At 47.5% G+C, this 18,926-nt stretch overlaps 1 protein-coding gene across 6 annotated transcripts in view; it reads left to right on the top strand.

Moving 5' to 3' along the window:
- The window catches only part of LOC144737645 (uncharacterized), a 34,196-nt gene that overhangs the window by 8,953 nt on the left and 6,317 nt on the right, over nt 1-18,926 (top strand). For 2 of the 6 annotated variants that reach the window (XR_013589045.1, XR_013589046.1), the window contains exon 2: nt 676-15,666. Coding sequence is in view for 2 of the 6 variants with exons in the window: in XM_078620411.1 (XP_078476537.1) it covers nt 696-3,704 (3,009 nt within the window). In the remaining 4 variants the exon portion in view is untranslated. Of the gene's footprint in view, nt 1-675; nt 17,478-18,926 lie in introns of those variants that run through there. The other 4 variants (XM_078620411.1, XM_078620410.1, XR_013589047.1 and 1 more) reach the window with 3 other exon arrangements.

The following is an 18,926-nucleotide window of genomic DNA, read 5'->3' as shown; positions in this document are numbered from 1 at the left end:
GGGACGGTTTAGTTTTATTTGTTTGTTTTTTGGTGATTTGTTTGCCTGTCTTGTACTCTGCACTCCTATCGTGTTTTGTGTAGTGTTTGTTATTGTAACGTTCTGACCCTGTGCCCCTACTGGACGACTGTGCAAAAATAGCTTTATAGCTCATCGGATTCCTTAAGGAATAAATATTCTCGATTTCAGTTGTTTTTGGGAGTATTTCATATTTATTTGGTGTTCTTTAAGTATCGTGCTGATCATTAATACATTAACTCCCCTCTTATCTTGGCACCTGATTGCCTCACCAGTGACAACATCACATTTATCCCCACCTGTATTTAAGAACGAAACAGCAGGAGGATTTCTCCACAAATCTGGCTGTTGCCTGATGAGGCAGGTTGTTGTTGTAATCACACCGGCGAAAAGTAACAGTACTCGAATGGTAAATGTGTGTTGTGGGTTTACTCTCCAATACACAATAACCGGTTTAGTGCTGAACTAGCAACGAATTGACCACTTTTTTTACGTGACAACACCCTGACTGATTGGCCGTATCGGGTCGTGGCAGGTTTAATGACATGCATTTATATGCATGCGATCTAGCCAAAAAAACACGACCATCGACTACATATGGATAAACGGTGGAGGCTCACGATCCTTTCTCCACTCCCCCCCTTTCTCACCTCGCAGTCCTGAGTGGTCATCAAGCAATGGGCATCCCACGCCTCACCGCGTGCCGCCTCCAGCAGCAGCAGCACCATCGTGGCTACGAGGCCACAGTCCTCACCTCTGCCAGCTCCAGCCACGAGGGCGGTCAGTGGATTCCCCTCGTGCCGTGGCTCCTGCTTGCCGCCACCCTGCTGTGGCTGCCCACGGTGCAGGGCTATAGCCTACGGAAGTGCATAGAGAAGCCCCCCGGCACTGTGGAATGTGTGAACGGTGGCATAAAAGATGTTCTGGAGGCTGTATTGGACATCCACAATACACCGCAGGTGCTGAACCTGTCCAAAAACTCCATATCGGAGCTCCGACCAGGCCTCTTCCAGAACATGAGCAGCGCTCTCTTGTTCCTGCGGCTGGACCGCAACCGCATCGCCACCATCCGGGCAGGCAGTTTCCAGGACCTCTCCATTCGAACGCTGAACCTGTCCATAAATCGTATCGGGGCCCTGGACCGGGATGCCTTCAGCGGCCTCTCCGAGCTCAGGTATCTGCTGCTCGACCACAATTTCCTGAAACGCCTCTCGCCTGAGCTGTTTGCGCCCCTCAGGAGCATCCTCAACATTAGCCTAATGCACAACGCGCTGCGCAACTTCCCATCGATTGTGCAGGCTGTCGCCAACCTGTCAAGCCTCCACTCCCTCGACCTCAGCAGAAATTCTATCCAAACGCTCAACATGAGCAGTGGCGAAGGCCCCGTGCTGCCACGGAACCTCAGCTGGCTTCACCTGGCCAACAACTCCATCAGCGCGGTGTTGGTGCCAGCCGATTTCTTCACCACCATAACCTTCCTCGACCTCTCCCGCAATTGGCTGAAGGATGTCAGGGGGCTGCAGAGCCTCAATATCAGCGGTGTGTCCTACCTGCTGCTGGGGGACAACCGCCTCGATGTCCGCGAGCTGCAGCACCTCGACAATGCCCAGCCACAGACCCTAGAACTGCAGAAGTCGGGCTTCAGCAGGCATGGCAGCCTCGAGATGCTATGCAGCTCCCAGCTCATGGAAAGGGTTCAATCCCTGTTCCTCATGAGGAATGGCATCACCAACCTGACTGCGGACGCACTCAGGAACTGCACCGCTCTCCGCCACCTGGACCTGTCACGCAACCACATCCGCTCCATGCAGGGCTACTCCCTGGTGGGACCCAACCATGGCCTGCGCTCCCTGATGCTGGACTACAACCACCTGAACGTGCTGGAGCCGTGCGACACGTGCATGCGGCTGCCCCATCTGGAGGCGCTCTCCCTCGCCTGGAACAAGATCACGCTGGTGCAAAACTCGGCATTTGTGCACGTGCCCAGCTTGCGCTCGCTCATCCTCAAGGGCAACCTGATCTTCAGCATCAGCCAAAATCCCTTCTGTGGCTTGAGAGAGCTGACCGAACTGCGCCTGGACAACAACCTCATCCACGAGTTCCATGCGTCATCACCCTTCGCGGCCCTCGAGAACCTGCAGACGCTTAACCTGAGGCGCAACCGCATCAATAGCCTGCACCGGCAGGTGTTTGGCAATCTGACCCAGCTGAAGATCCTGGACCTGGGTAGCAACATGATCTCGTCCCTGAAGGAGCACACCTTCGTGGGACTGGTGGGCCTGCGGAACCTCTACCTAGATGAAAATTCCATAGGCTGGGTGATGCCGTCTATGTTTGCGGGGCTGGAGTCGCTCCGCATTTTGGACCTGGTGAAGAACATGATCTCGTACAGCACCAGGCTGCTGGACAACCCGCCTTTTGTCAACCTCAGCAACCTCATCACGCTCAAGCTGAGTGCCCAACAGCCGTACGGCATCCAGAGGATTCCGGAGAACCTGTTTGCGGGCCTCCGCCTCCTGGAGAACCTCCACCTGGCCGGGAACCAGATCTCAGACCATGCATCGCACCCGTTCGACGACCTGGTGAGCCTGCGCCTGCTAGAGATGCAGCACATGGGGAGCGGTCTGCAGACCATGAATCGCAGCGTCTTCCACAGGCTCACCAACCTCTCCATCCTGGACCTGCGCAATGTGGGCCTGAGTGCCGTGGATGATGCCCAGTTCCTGACACTGGGTCACCTCAAGACACTCTACCTGGTAGACAATGCCATCGAGAGCATCACCGAGGAGGCCCTCATGCCCTTGGGTGACCTGAACTACCTGGATATGAGCGGCAACCCTGTGGTGTGCACCTGCGACAACTCGTGGTTCCAGAACTGGTCATTAAATAGCCAAGTGCAGGTGGTGGGCCTCTACTCGCTCAGCTGCTCGTCGGGCGAGTCGCAGGGCTCCGCCGCACCCTTTGCAGACTTTGACATGGCCGTGTGCCGCGAGAAGGAGGAGAAGATCCTGTTCTTCACGGTGACGCCGAGCGTGGCGCTCTTCGTGGCGCTCACACTGGTGCACGTGAAGGCGCGCTGGCACATCCGCTACGGCTTCCATGTCTTCCTCGCCTGGTTCCGTGAGCAGCGGCGCCGTGCCGCCGATGGGTTGGCACATGACTATGACGCCTTCATCTCGTACAACTCGCGCGACGAGGCCTGGGTCATGTCAGAGCTCGTGCCACGCCTGGAGCAGGATGGGGGCCCCCTGCCGCCCTACAGGCTGTGCCTGCATCACCGCGACTTCGTGCCGGGCCGCTACATCGTGGACAACATTGTCGATGCCATCTACAAGAGCCGCAGGACCGTGTGCGTGGTGAGCCGTGGCTTCCTGCGCAGTGAGTGGTGCTCTATGGAGATCCAGATGGCATCGTACCGCCTCTTCAGCGAGCACCGCGACGTTCTCGTCACGCTCATCATCGAAGACATCGCCGACCGCGAGCTGTCCGCCCACCATCGCATGCGCCGCCTACTCTACACTAAGACCCATGTGGTGTGGCCCCGGGACGAGGCAGCGAGGCCACTCTTCTGGGCCAAGCTGCGAACAGCGCTTGGGGAGCCCTCCGCCGCCGCCTGCAGGAGGGAGGCAGAGCCCGAGGGCCTACATCCTCGGGCCCGCGTGGCCAGGCCACAGACCTTAACGTAGCGGCCTATTAACGTCTTACTATTTTACTCTTTTTTTATTTTACCAGGTGTAAGGCCCCACTGAGCTATGTGGCTCTTTTATCAGAAGCGACCAGGCTATCACATATGATCACTCAACATAGTTGCTGATATCGTCGTGTGGAAATGTATAGAAGTAGCCAAATACCTTAAACGTGTGGTGTGTCAGGGTCAGGATTGAACCCACGAACTCCTGCATACCAGGCAAGGTACTCAACATCTCCTAGCCATCGCGGCGCCAAAACAAAATAATATGGTGGCTGAAATCAGATTAAAAGTTAAATGCTGTGCTACACATTCACCTCGCAGATCGCAGCTACCCAGTTACAGGTCACCGTGTGCCATCATTACGGATGCCAAATTCAACCTCCACGTGCCAACTAAGCTTGGTAGACTAATGTGAAGCAGCACCCCTCATCCCTTCCCTCCAATGTGCAATTTACATCGGATATGGGGCTCGGTCCTGTAAATGGAAGGTATGAGGGCTTTTGGTTTCACATCGAGGTTGTGAGTTAGTTTTATTTGAGAGCATGGGCGAGTGCTGTGGCTGTGGGGTTTTGCATTGAGGCTGTTGTCAGTGATCGATCTCACTTGACAGAGGTCAACTAACAATGCCGCTGCGGTGGTACTCTTGACGGACGTGTAATTAGGGAACACACTTTTTTTATGATGCGGATGCGAATCGGATATATATTGCAATCGAGCAAACAGAACTACATCGCACGAAGAGGAAAAAGTGGTTTGTAACGGTGGCTGCCTCGGCATAGCACCATCATCATCACCACACAACAAGGCAAGGGAATGCTGCTGGATGATGCTTATAAACGCTACCCACCACGCACCTCTCAGGCTGTGTCCGGCCCTGCATTATGCATCATCTTGCGCGTTATCATGGCCTGTGCTTTACCCCCTGTACTATATATTATTATATCGCGATTTCTCCATAACATGGTGTTCTTCTACTACCGCCACATTATAGGAGAACCAGACTGTACTGTGATTGAAAAGGCAAATGAGGACAGACAGCTGTTGGTAGTCCAGTATCAGTAGTGACAATTCCACGTTATTATGTTCACGGGAAAGGAATATTTCTGTACTTTGTTTGACATTCACAATAGCGAACATGATGCTCCAAGTACTATCTGCACTCATAAGTGGCAAGTAACAAATTGCCAGGCAATGACCATCTCCAATAAGAGAGAGAGCCTAACCACCTCCCCAATAGCATTCTATAAACTAAACTTTTTATTTTTTATTTTACCAGGTAAGACCCACTGAGCTATGGCCACAATTATCACCAAATAAATATCCACATCATGTGGAGATTTATAGCATCCAAAAACTCTAAAACGCATGATGATGATTCAAAATTGTAAGGTAAAAGCGAAAGACCTGGAGAAAAATCCACACAACCACGGGGAGAGAGACGCGCAAACGCCAAATATACAGCAGGTGTCAAGTTCGTGATTGAACCCACGAGCTCCTATATACCAGGTGAGGTAGTTAACATTTGCTAGCCACCACGGCGCCTTGTATTACCATCACCAAGTATCCCACTAACAACATTGTGGTGAAGTCACGTGACTTTACCGAAAGAACCAAGAATATGAATCCCTGCAGTCATGAAAGCTTTAAATAAAAATGTAATATTGTGGTGGTCACCATTGACAAAAAAATCAACTGGACCAGCCATACAAACACCATGGTCACAAGAGCAGATTGTAGGCTCGACATCTTGCGGAAAGTGGCACAACTCCCCTTTGATTACCAAAAGCCTCCGCACCATCGACAAGCTAAATAGTGTAGAGTGGCAATGGAGTACTCAATACTTGCCTAGGTAAGTGCAGATTCCACGACACTGAAGAAGCTTTGTCGAGAGTAGTCGACTCACGAAAAAAAATTACTTGGCACCTCGTCAAACTAAGGGAGTAAATCAACTTCCTTCATCGTCTGCGATGTTGCACAGTCGAGAACGGCTCGCCAAGGCAGCTCCGTAAGCACCTTCCAAAACTTACGACCTTCACCACTCAGAAAGACCAAGGGTAGCAGCAGGAGCAGCTCGTGTGGAAATGCCACCACCTCTACGATTCCCCTCCCAAGTAATTTCTTAGAAAATTTTCAACTTTTTTTAAACAGCTTTTTGTCTTTAGTTTGTCTTCCCCCCACCTCCGATTAGCACAGTTGCCTCCGTCTGGTGGTGCGAAAGAAGTTCAACAGACATACATACGTACAAGTTGCACGTCGTCCGGACCTGGACATATGGTGCCACGGAGGTGAGATGTTTAACTACCTCTCCTGGTATGCAGGAGGTCATGGGTTCTATCCCGACCCTGACGCCTATATATTTTGAGTTTGTGGTGTCTTTCTCCCCATGGTCGCGTGGATTTTTCTCCGGGTCCTCCGGCTTTCCACATTCAGAAACAACAGCACCACGTGTTCAGAATATTTGGCTGCTATAAATTGCCACATGACAAGCCACTTCGCTGAGCTATTATTTGTGATAGCCAGGTCGCTTCTGACAAAAGAGCTACATAGTTCAGTGGGTCTTACCTGGTACAATAAAAATAATAGTTAACACTTCAATAGTTTAGTTTATGTATCACCACAGCTCCATTGTCGCATAGGACAGTCCTCGAACTTCCTTGCTAAACAGCGTTGTGGTAGCAGGCACACCACAAAACAAATTTTGAGGCAATGCGCATACCCGTTTTAGGTGACGCACGTTTTGTACACACCCGTCACCGTAAACTAAACCGGTTATGAAAAGCAAGGACATATAGAAAGATGTCGAGCAGATCTGCTGACCACAAGAAAATGTTGAGGAGGGGAGGGAACCCAACACTGCACTCCCCTTCTAAGGGCAACCACTGAATGACATTAAAGCGATTTATTTACTTCCTCTTTTACCAGGTAAGGCCTATTGAGCTGTGTAGGTATTTTTCAGATGATAGCTCCACGAAGTGACTCATCATCACGTGGAAATTTATAGCAGCTAAATACTCTAAACGGATGTTTCTAAATCTGGAGGGAAAAAAACGTAGTCAATTAGTTTACTAGTTCACCATTAATCGGTTGTGTTGGAGATTAAAACCCATAACACACATTTACAATCTTCATTTGAAGCTTTCGTGACTGCAGGAATCCATACTCTTTGAGTATTTCGGTAAAGTCACGTAGGTAGAAAAAAAACATCACCTTGCCATGCATAGCATGTGTTACCAAAAAGATTTCCAAAATTTTGGACAAACACAAGATCCAGATTCGATTCAACACAGTACCCAAAATCTGTGATTTGATCCCATCTGTGAAGGATGGGATTCCTGACATGCAATACCCTGGTATCTACAAACTAAGTTGTGTCTGCGGCAGCAGTTACATTGGGGAAACGAAACGACATGTCTCGGACCGTGTTCGCGAACACAAGGCAGATTTGAAACACGGCAGAACCAACACCTCTGCCGTGGCAGACCACTGTTTTAACGCGGTGGGCTCACATGATAGTTTTTTTCCGAGACCAAGGTACTCTGCAAACCTTCGGGCTACCATCAAAGATTTGTCCATGAAGCCATACAGATATATAAACACGGACACAATTTCAACCGAGAAGATGGGTACAAACTGAGCAATCATTTGAAGGACGTTATTAACCAGTTTAGGTCATAACTGGCTGTGATGTCCCCTTCCTGCCCGCCTATGTTAGCAGCTTCTCTCGGCTCTCTGAGTCACATTCACTAACACAGCTTTTCTATCTCCCTGCCACCGTTTATCTATGCCCACCCCCTCTCTCTCTTCCTGCGCCCCCCCTCTCTCTCCCCCTGGCACTCGCGCAGCTCCCTTCCCTATCTCTGCCCCACCCCCTCTCTCTCCTCCTGCCGCCGATCCCTCTGTAAATTGCATCCCCACCCGCTCTCTCGTTATGGCAGCCCCTCAATCCCCCTCTAGGATTATCTGACGCTTGCTAGTCTTCTGTTTGCTAGCCTCACACTTATGTAACCCCTTGCTTGTAGCATCTTTCTCACCATTCTTCGCCTGATGACGGATGCTTGTATTGCGTCCGAAACGTCGTGATCTATTTTTTTTCTACCTACGTGACTTTACCGAAAGACCCAAAGAGTTCACATTTACAATTCAACTACCATAATATTTCACTGATGTGGGTTTACGCTCCAGCACAACAGCTAATTTAGTGCTGAGCTAGTAACGAATTGGCTACGTTTGTTTATGTGATAAACCCCCTTACTCAATGGCTGTGTCGGGCAGTGGCCGGTTTAACGAGACATATTTACACCACTTAACCCCCAAAAATAAACTTTTTTACTGCATAACCTGGTTAAACACTTTGAAAGGCTTATGCATGAGCTCTGTGTGCCTGTCTGTCCGTCGATATATTTTGACTATGTTAAGGTAAACTTGAGTAAATCTGTTTCGTTGTTATCAGGGACTAACCTCTGGCCAAATTGATTCAAAAGGTATTTCTCAAAACGTGAAGACAAACCAGAGCAAAAGGTACTACTTACAAATGGGAAAATTTATTTTGCCCTGAACAGACAAACATGTCTGGTTTCACTTACAGCTACACAGTGACCATCGCAGACAACAAATACATCGGTTTGTAAAGCATTATATAATCCACTAGCAGGAAGTGCCCGGCATTTCCCTAGCGAAAAATGCAGACACACATCGACTCGCACACACATCGACTTATACACACAAGCACACGGACGTAGACAGACACACATGGTGGCAGACACGGACAGGGACTCACATGCACACCTTGACCTAGAGGCAATTTAGAATATATAAATATAGATGAAGGTAAATGGTAGTAGTCAGCACACAAACATTTTAATTGTAATATTTGCGAGGTGATTCGTTAAAATTAATGGTTCTATCAACGTTAGTTGACACAAAAAAATAGTAGACATGTCCAAGGGTAGTGTAAAATATTAGGTGTGAGTACACAAAAATAAGTTTGAATATTTGCAAGGTGCTTTTTTAAATGGCAGCTTTCTATGTACGTGAGTTTAGCGAAAGAAGCAATGAATGGAAAGAATAGTGTTCTGCACAATAACATTATGAATTTAATAAAAGGAAGATGAGTATGTGTAGTGGAGACGGTGAGGTAGAGGCAACACGGTATATTTATTTTTAACTAACAGCAACTCCCTTAACACCCACTAGCTAGGGAGGTATGGCCTCCGGGCTAGTGTGACCTAAACACTGCCCTGTTCACTCCCAGCCCTCCGGCTCGCCATGTCCTAGGGGAGGCTATCTGACCCGACCCAGCTAAGGTACGGGTCCTGGCCACTGGTCCCAGCTCGGCCCGGCCCTGAGAAGGACGTCGGGCTCGAGGTCCCAGGGTCCTGACTGGGGAGGCTATCCTGACCCGACCCAGCCAAGGTACGGGTCCGACCACTGGTCGAAGCTCGACCCGGCCCTTACAAGGGCAGCGGGCTCGAGGTCCCAGGGTCCTAGTCTAACTGGTCTTCAGTCTTCGTAACTCTGCCCTCAACCTGTGGAGAGGCCTGGCTTTTATACACCTCCCCAGTGTGTCAGCTTCTGGCCACGCCCCCTTAGGAGTTCCAGAAGGGTGGGGGTCCCAGGGATCCCAGAACACCCCGCAGCCCCCTCCCTCCTGGGCTGGGGATTGTAACGATCTCCCCGCCGGTATGAGGTACCGCCCCTGATGGGCACTGTCCGCCATTGCAGGTCAGCGCTACAAATGTGCGTACGCGATCTGACGCTACATATGTAAAGAAGAGGTTTCTGTCCACGTGGTTTTGCAACTGAAATACATCTCTTAATAATGGCGAAGGTAAGTAAGCAATATTATATGCGCCCAAACTAAAACAAACATTGTAATATTATAAAGTAATCAAGGTGAATATGAAATTAGCAGGTTTATATGTACATGAGTTTAGCGAAAGAAGCTAGGAGGAGAAATTATAATTTTCTGCACGTAAACTTTTGTAATGTAATGTTTGGAAGGTGATAATTTAAATCATAAGTTGCAATGTACTTGAGTTTAGCAAAAGACGCAAGGAATAGAAATGTCATTTGTCTGCACACAAACAGTATTAATGTTATATTTGCAAGGTGGTGATACAAAACGTATATTTCCATGAAGGCGAGTTGACAAATTAAAAAAAAACGACCAAGTGATTTTCTAAATATTAGTTGTGAGCAGTCAAACAAAAAATGTCTGCACACAAACGTAGGTAATGTAATATTCGGAAGGTTATTAAAAAAAAACGGGGTTGCTATCAAGGTAAGGTTAGGGAAAGAAGAAAAGGATATTGTGGCTAACATTGGCATGGTGAGGTCTAGTCCCATGCAGAGCCCTCGGCCTCGCCTAGATTTCCCAGCCGGCCGAGGTGTGAATTTGGCAGGCTGGGGGCTGGGCCGCTCCCCCGTCCGTGCTACAATAATACAATTTAAGCACTATAATAATAATATCTAGGGGCTCTATAGTAGTTTGATGACGCATTGGGTTAGACATAACGTGTTGTGTGCTTTTGCTGCATGTGTAACGTGAATGAAAATCTGTGCCGATCGTGTGTGTGTTGCTACCTGCGGCGATGGCGCGTGTGGATTGCTAGGGGCTAACCTAGTGGATGTTGTGCGCAAGTGCAGCCTGCTGCGTTAGCACTCCCCGAGCGGCGAAGGGAAGTAAATAAATAATTTGACAACTAAATATTTAAATAAAAATAAATCGCAAAAAAACACTGTTCTTTAAAGGTAACGGACAGGAAAACGGAATAGCGCTTGTCCACCGTGGGGCTTACGGCGTGGTCGCTGGCAAAGGTTTTTTTTACGTAAACCCCACCGTTTGAGAGCAAAATCCCTTGCAAGTGCATGTGCGCAGACAGACAGACGGACAGACAGACAAAAATGCCTTTTATCGGTAAGATATGCATAATTGTTTTTATACTTTATTTGCAATAAAGTCGAGAAATTATCAAAGCCCCTTCCAGCAATGCCATCGGTGCTAAATTGCCTTATGCAATGTATGTTACGTTGAAGTTTTTTCACACCATACATTGCCAACCATGCTCGTCGAAATACAGTGGTACCTCGGTAAACGTCGTTAATTCGTTCCAGAAGGTAGGACTTATACCGAAAATGACGTAAACTAAACTAATTTTTCCCATAAGAAATAAAGGGAAAGGAAAAAATCCGTTCCAGAGTATAAAAAATTATATTTTATATGTCATATTATACATTAATGGGGTTGTATAAAATAATTTAGACACTACTTATTACTAAAATGCATACATAAATTAAAATAAATGCATAAATAAATTAAAATAAAAAAAAATTACGTCACTTTACCTTGCTGAGAGAAGTTAAAATGACAAAAAAACACGTGGAAATTCACAGAGAGTTATAGCAAGAGTTGTGCACTGAACGAGATCTACAGACAGACTGAGGAGCGGCGCTTTCTTTCAGTCGTGAACGGGGCATACGCAGGTACGCGGTGACTCATCCTGGCCCATACAAGTTCTAGCAAGCGCGTCATATCCCATGCAAGACATCGTATCCCAAGACATTTTTTTCTCGTCAAAACACGACGTATACCAAATTCGACGTATTCCAAAGTGGTCGTATACCGAGGTATGACTGTATATGTTGAACTTCTTTTGCACCATACATAGCGAACCGTGCTAATCGGAGGTATGTATGTAGACTTTTTTTCGCACCGAACGTAGCCAACCTAATCGCCTGTAGCCCACGTGGCTCGTAAATACAGTTGCGAAATGTTTATATAATTTTTTTCATATCTACATTTGGCCGCGTGATCGAGGTCCAAGGTGCTGCTCGCTCTTATCCGTGGCTTGTTTGCCAACCCCACAGGGGCTCTATAGCCGTTCTATTCACCCAAGTGAACCTGCTGATAGCGGCGAGGTGCCTGTAATCTCGCATCACCAAAGGCAACGACCCCCCGTGTAGTCTTAACAGACTGTTGGGGAAAGTTATGTTAGCAAGCACCAATGAAGGCCAAAACTGTGGCACAAGACGGGGCAGTTTGGACAGCACCACGCCTTTTGTCCCCCGAGTGGTGATGATTTTTTACACACCACACCAGGTACTTATTTGAGGCCTAGTCGACCTAGTGCAGGCCCATGTCCGGTTCAGATAAAGACTATCACTGGTGTTGGTCGCCGGGTTCGTAGTGCAGCGCACTAACCGCTACTACCCGACCACTCCCCACACACACACAGACAGATGTGCACACACACACATGGAAAGAGCCACAGATAACTACACACACATGTACTTTCACCCAAGTGCACACGTACACAGATTATATCCATACTAGCGGTAAGTACCCGGCGTTGCCCGGGGGAAAAAGACAGACACACACATCGACCTACACACACAGACATTGACCCACACACACAAAGACATCGACTTACACTTGGATATACACGGACGCGCATACACACACTAAATATACAACAGTTATGTGTCTGCAGGTATAGCCAGAACGTTCAGGAGGTGTATAACCTAAGCAGCATCACCACCACTATCACCAAAAAAACTAATATCCCCCGTATAGTCTAAACAGACTCATCTTCTTGGTTCTTTCGGTAAAGTCACGTAGAAGGGAAGTAATAAAATAATAAAAATAAAACATAATAAAATGAAATAATTCTCACGACGTTTCGGCTACAACGCAAGCAGCCGTCTTCAGGTGAAGAATGAGAATGAGACACTACCAAGCTAGGAGCTTATATATAAACTGGGTTGGAGGTGGAAGAGCGCCTTAACAAAAAGAATGTGCATATGAAGAGGAATTTAGCATATTCATGGGAAATGCGTAGGAGGTGGGCGGGGGGGGGTTTCAAAGTCATATTATGCCCATGCATTATGCAGGATCAGCAGCACCAAGGGGGGGTGCAGGGAGTAGCATTAACAAAGGAAAGGAATGTTAATGATATGTAGCTGCAGTTACTAAACAACCACGTAGAAAACTAAAGTATAAACTACATAAAAAACTAAAGTATAAACTGCATAGCACCATCAGTATACTTACTATACTCTACAATAAACTGAGTTACTAACAGCAAGTAATACATTACAATTCTACGTCGTAAAAATTATATAATATGCTTCCATCTAAACTTTATTCTCTTACATCACACGAGCATATACCGTACTATATACTGCCATAGATAAACCCAACATTAAATTATATACTGTATTACTATAAACCACCCTATACCTTATACATTTCAAATTAACACTATGTATTATTCTACCCACCCTAATGTGTATCGAAATGGTTTATTACGTCCTTCCAATGATTGCTAAGCCAGAATCCATCTTCTCGGTTAAAATTGTCTCTGTGTTTGTATATGTGGATCGCCTCATGAACGAATCTTTCATGATAGCCAGATGGCTTGCAGAGAACCTCTGTCTTGGAGAAGTCAAATCTAAACAGACTGTTGAGGCAAGTACTGTTAGCGAGCACCATTGAAGGCCGGCGCTGTGGCACACAAGGGAGTGATTTGGCCATTACCACGCCAGACCGCCTTTGTCTCCCCGGTGGCAATGATTTATTTTTCACACTGCACCAGGTACTCATTTGAGGCCGAGTCGACCTAGGGGAGGCCCAAGGACAGGTTTATACAGTCTCTACCACCGGTGTGTTTTTGTCCGTGAGCTCGCCGGGTTGTTGGTCGTAGATCAAGTGCCAAGACACCTCTACCTCAGTTTAACACGTCGTAGTAGGCTTTCGTGACCAATAATATCCGTAATAAAGTTTGTATTTTTATATGTGGGGTTAGATCACTTAAATATACCTCTACCTTAATAGACATTGGACTGGCGGTGGGGGGTGATTTGTCGCATTTATAGTGGGAGGCTTAACATAGAACAAAGTCTCTCTATCACCAACAACCTGCATTTGACCAGCATGGTGAAGTATGGTAAAACAATTCCTGGCGACTGACGCGGCGTGAGGGAGGTATTCATCAAATAATAATTAAAGGTTAACGCGGTCGCTTAGAATACGATTCGCACTGGATCGCATATAGTCGGCTACAGAGAGCACACTTTAAATACTGTACAAAAGACAAGGCAAACACACAAGACGACATCCTGCGAAAGCTCACAAATTAAAAGTGGGGGGAGGCGGACACATTAATCCGCTCTGTGGCTGAGTGTGCACGCTCTAACTGGGGATGCTCAACCCACAGTAAACATGTCGACAACACAATTTTAAATGATACGTGCAGAATCGTAACGGGGTGTGCCTAAGTGCCACCCCATGTTCCCTGCCTATATTGCACTGTGGCATATAGCTCCTTAACATGAGGAGTAGAGGAGACCGGATAGTCCTAGAGTGGGATGTCCGCCATCCGTTACGTGACCATCGGCGAGCACCACCACCCTTCTCTCATCGAGTAAACAGCGCCTTGTGCTCCACTGTAACCACCCTGACACCACGTCACCGGAAGGATGCCAGAACAACTTCCCCCGTGGAAAAAAAGAATGGGGGGAAAAAATCAAGTGTCTGGTTCCAATTCCAAATGGCTCGCACATGGTGGAGGCTAAACAGACTGAAGACGGTGGGTTCTGGGTTTCGGCAGAGATGCAACTCTTCCCATGGAAATCGTGGGGCTTCTTACAAACCACACGGATCATCTCCTAAAATTTCCCCTGCAACAAACACAATGTACTGCGTCATCAAGATTTGGCAAAAAAATAAAAATGGCAACATCCAGAAGCCGGTGGTCTGTGCAAGAATATTGGGGGGAAAGACCCATGGTAGAGGTTGAACAGGAGACACCGACGATTAAGAAGAGTGAATGGGTTGCTTTTGCACCACCCTAGTGGCCAAAGCTACGAACTGGTGGTACCCCCTTAATAACTACCACGATGAGATGTTCCCGAAAAGAACAGTGTGCCAAAGAACAACAACACATTTAAAACACGGTTAGATTTTTTTTATGAAAAGATTTCATTTTACGTTCCGCATTTTATTTTTTATTTAATCAAGAGCACAGTAACGTAATATTTGCAAAAGAAGTTCGTAGCTACTGAGAGGAGCTGTTGTTTTCGTGGCTGTATTTTTTGCGAAAAGACAGGAGCGACCCCCTACAGCGTTAAATGTTCGAGACCGTGTGAGCGTAAGGGGCGTCCATAAATGACGTCACGCACCTAGGGGGGGGGGGTCAGACATTTGTGACGATGTGTGACGAGGGGGGGGGTTTGAGAAATGTGACGTCACATCAAAATGTGCAACTTTAAATAAATATAGAATTGTTATATGTACTGTACGTAATATTTAACACTGAAATCAAGCATAGCTATATTCCTTTGGTATTTCAGTAAAGTCACGTAGATAGGTTCAAAGAAGATAACAAAAATAACAAGAACTACAACGTTTCGATCACAACACAAGCGATCGTCATCAGGAGGAAAGAGGAGGAAAGCTGCTCAATGCAGACTCTTTTGTTATCTTATTTGAACCTATCTACGTGACTTTACCAAAAGACCCGAATAATATTAATTCCTGCAGTCACGAAAGCTTTAAGTCAAGATTCAAGCGTAGCTACTTTTTTTTGTCACACGCACGCGGTCCCGATCGCTGGACTAGTTACAGGTTTTTGGAGCGGGTTTTGCCGGATTGGGCTGGGACCGCCGGATAATGTTGGAAATCGGATAATCGAATGCCGGCAAATCGATGATCAACTGTATTGGGAAACTCCACCTGACCGTTTTCCGCAACACCCCCCCCCCCCCTCCCATGAGCTGATAATGATGTCGTTACGCCGTCGCTTAGAATGATACAACGGTTGAACACGCAACTGGTTCGAGTTTCAACTCCATGTTGTTTTAAACCATACAGATGTGATCTCCAGAGAGCCAGGATGATGGGTCTCATTGTCCAGTCTCGCCCATTTTGGGCTCTCCACCCGTTCAAAGCTTAATATCAGGTGAGCGGCTCCGCGCATCGGCGCTCTAGATCGAATGCTGCGTCTGATTGGGAATAACCCCGGGATCATCGAGGTGTGATGGTGATGATGATCATTTTTTTTCAATAAATAATCGGCGTTACACCCTTTCTCGCAGTAGCACAGGAGTGGTGTTCAGCTGTTCAAACGCCAAATGGACACCTATTATTGCAAGGCATTGAGTCTGTGTAGCCCTGCTCTCCCCCTCGCAAGGATTAATGACGGGAGGGGAGAGACGGGGCAGACCGGCCACATCTACATCAAGCACACTTCATGCCGTGGCAAAATATGGCAACAAACGTTCTAACCACCGAGTGACACTGATATTTGCATTGTTTTTGTACCGTTTACATTTTGGCGTTTTCTTGTCTCAGACTGGTAGTGAGACAAGGCCATAACAGAAAGTGTATCTATCTGGTGTAGGCCAATCTGTTTCAAAGGCAATGCATACGTAATTAGCAGAGCATGTTTCATTGCATGTTATGCAAAGACTATTGTCATCATACATTGCCATCATCATCGCTATCACACCGCCATCAACTTCACCATAATCTACGCTGCAACAAACACGACAAGGATCATATCTATTGAACCTTTTTTTTACTGCCGAGCTATAAGTGCCCTGATATTTGCATTTCCTTTGCGCTGTTCGCCCTTTGGCGTTATTCTCTGGTCTGACACCGGTAGGGTGAGAATGCCATAAAGAACGCCGTCTCTGGTGGAGGCCAAACGGGTTCAAAGAGAATGCGTGCATTATCAGAGCAAGTTTGGTTGCACGTTTTGCAACAAGTCCTGTGCGTGGTTAATGCAGACTTGATTTCTTGCAAAAGGTGTGTTGTTTGAACATCTTAACACCTGTTTTAATGCCAGAAAGTGTATAGCCTATTATTATTCCAAATAGGATGTTTTGTTGTTGGACAGCCTGCCTCGAAAGCGTGCACTCGTAAGAATGTGTTTGTAGAATTCCATATTGTCGTAAACTGACATTGTGGTTTTGGTGTATATGTATAATAATAGGCACATTAACTCTGGATGTTCGATTAGTTGCATTTACCAGTGTTGTAAAGAAGATGCGTGTTGTTGATACGGTAAAAGTGCAATACAACCTGACCGTCGTGCGCATTTTAAGTCAATGGCATGCGTGTACAGTACGTAGAGATTGCATCGCTTACCGACGATGCTCACCTGACGTGGTGGACACTCAGGTGGCACGGATAGAGTCGGGGGTGGGGGGGGACATTTGAACCTTATGGCGGGACCCCGGGTTCCAGAATAAACGGAAATCTAAATCGTAATTAATACAAGATTTTGACGACTCCATCCCACCGCGCACATAAACACCGCGACCCACCTGGTGCGGATCATTCACCGAGCACCCGTCGTTGCCAAAATTTGCCGTCGTCGAGAGGAATAGATTGCCGTATCGTTCCCCTTCAACAGACATAAAATGACGTTGCAACGCAGTTTATGTGAGAACTGGGGCTTATGGGGACCCCGAGGGTCCCGCCATAAGGTTCATTTAAGGGATTGGAGGGAGACATACAAAATGGAAAAGGGGCGTGGTAACGGAGGTCGGTTGGGGGGGGGGGATCCGTTAAGAGAAAGTGAGAATGTGATTGGCTGTAGAGGAAACGTGGGTCAAGGAACCTTCAAGAAAGGGGGCTTGGGGGATATATATGTGGTGGTGGGTTGGGAGGGAAGAACGAGAGAGCTCAACAGGCTTGGAGTGAAGTGAGAAGACGCGTGCGTGCGTGCGTCTCGTGCCTCAGGAAATAAAGACTGGCTTTGTTGAAGACTGTTGTGTCGGGTGTGTGTGCCACCAGCCATGGTGCAAGTTGAACATCGTCCGCGCCGCACGTTTCCACCCGTTCTAATCGAAGCCCTCGCGGAGAAGGACAAAAGTGTTGGGGTTTCTGGTTGAGCCGTGTAGGGGTAGGAGGAACACGCATTGATCAACAGGACACAAAGAGACGATGATAGTAAAACACTGACAGACAAGCACTCGGGGACACACGTCGACGTGAAACAAATAGGCAGGCGGACACACATACATCGAAGTTAATATAATAACAAAGATTCCCCTTATAACCTGTCCAGGCTGTTGGGGCGAGTGCCGTTAGCAAGCACCTATGAAGGCCGGTACAGCACACGAGGGGGTGGGTGGCCAACACCACGCCACGACACCTTTGTCTCTCCAGTGGTGATGTTTACGACCGCTCCCCCACATACCAATTAAACACACAGAAGCACACGCACACACAGAGACAGGCACACACAAACATTAAGACATATGAATACAGACACGTACAGGAACACAAATACACAGAAACATAAGGTCAGAAACACACATAAACACAATGACAGAAACACAAAGACAGAAATACTCACAGAAACATGCACACATAAATATAAAGACACAGAAACACGGAACACACGCACAGGAACACAAATACACAGAAATATGAAGACAGAAACACAGAGAAACACAAAGGCACAGAAACACACGCACATAGAGAACCATAAATACACAGAAACATAGAGAAGCACAGACAAAAACACACATAGAGAAACACAAACACAAAGACAGAGAAACACACAGAAACACAAAGACACAGAAACACGCAGAGAAACACAGACACAGAAACACAAAGACACATAAACACACACACGCACTAACCACAACAACTCCCCTCTTCGTACATTGGCTCTCAGTGATTCGTGACGAGGCCTGGGGGAGGGTAGAGGAGGAGGTGGCGGGGGGTGGAGAAGGGGGCATGGGGGGTGGAGGAGGGGGCATGGGGGGGGGTGGAGGAGGCGGGGTGGAGGAGGGGAGGGAGGAGGGGAGGGAGGAGGGGGAGTGGAGGAGGGGGGGGACATCACGTGGCCATCGAGGAAGGTGCAGGCGGGGCTGGGGGGGTAGAACATCACACGAAGGGATTGTGTAAATTCCACATTTGAAAGACGACAGCGAGCCCATACGGGGCGGCGTCTGACCTGCGATGCAGACGCACGCGCATAGTGAAGATCAACAGACATCCATTGCTGAATGTAGGATACATTTTATTTTTGTTATCTTCGGTTCTGTCGATCTGCAGTGACGGTACAGAGAACAACAAGGTTGAGGAGGAACATAGACGCGCTACCTCAAAACAAAATTAAATACTTTAACACACTTTACAAATATAACTTGTGTTTCCAGGTATAAGGCCCCACTGTGGGCTATATAGCTTTTTTACACGCTT

Source organism: Lampetra planeri, chromosome 72, assembly GCF_965212315.1.
Source record: "Lampetra planeri chromosome 72, kcLamPlan1.2.h2, whole genome shotgun sequence".
In the NCBI taxonomy this organism is placed as follows: Eukaryota; Metazoa; Chordata; class Hyperoartia; order Petromyzontiformes; family Petromyzontidae; genus Lampetra; species Lampetra planeri.
This window is presented reverse-complemented; position numbering and strand designations above follow the sequence as displayed.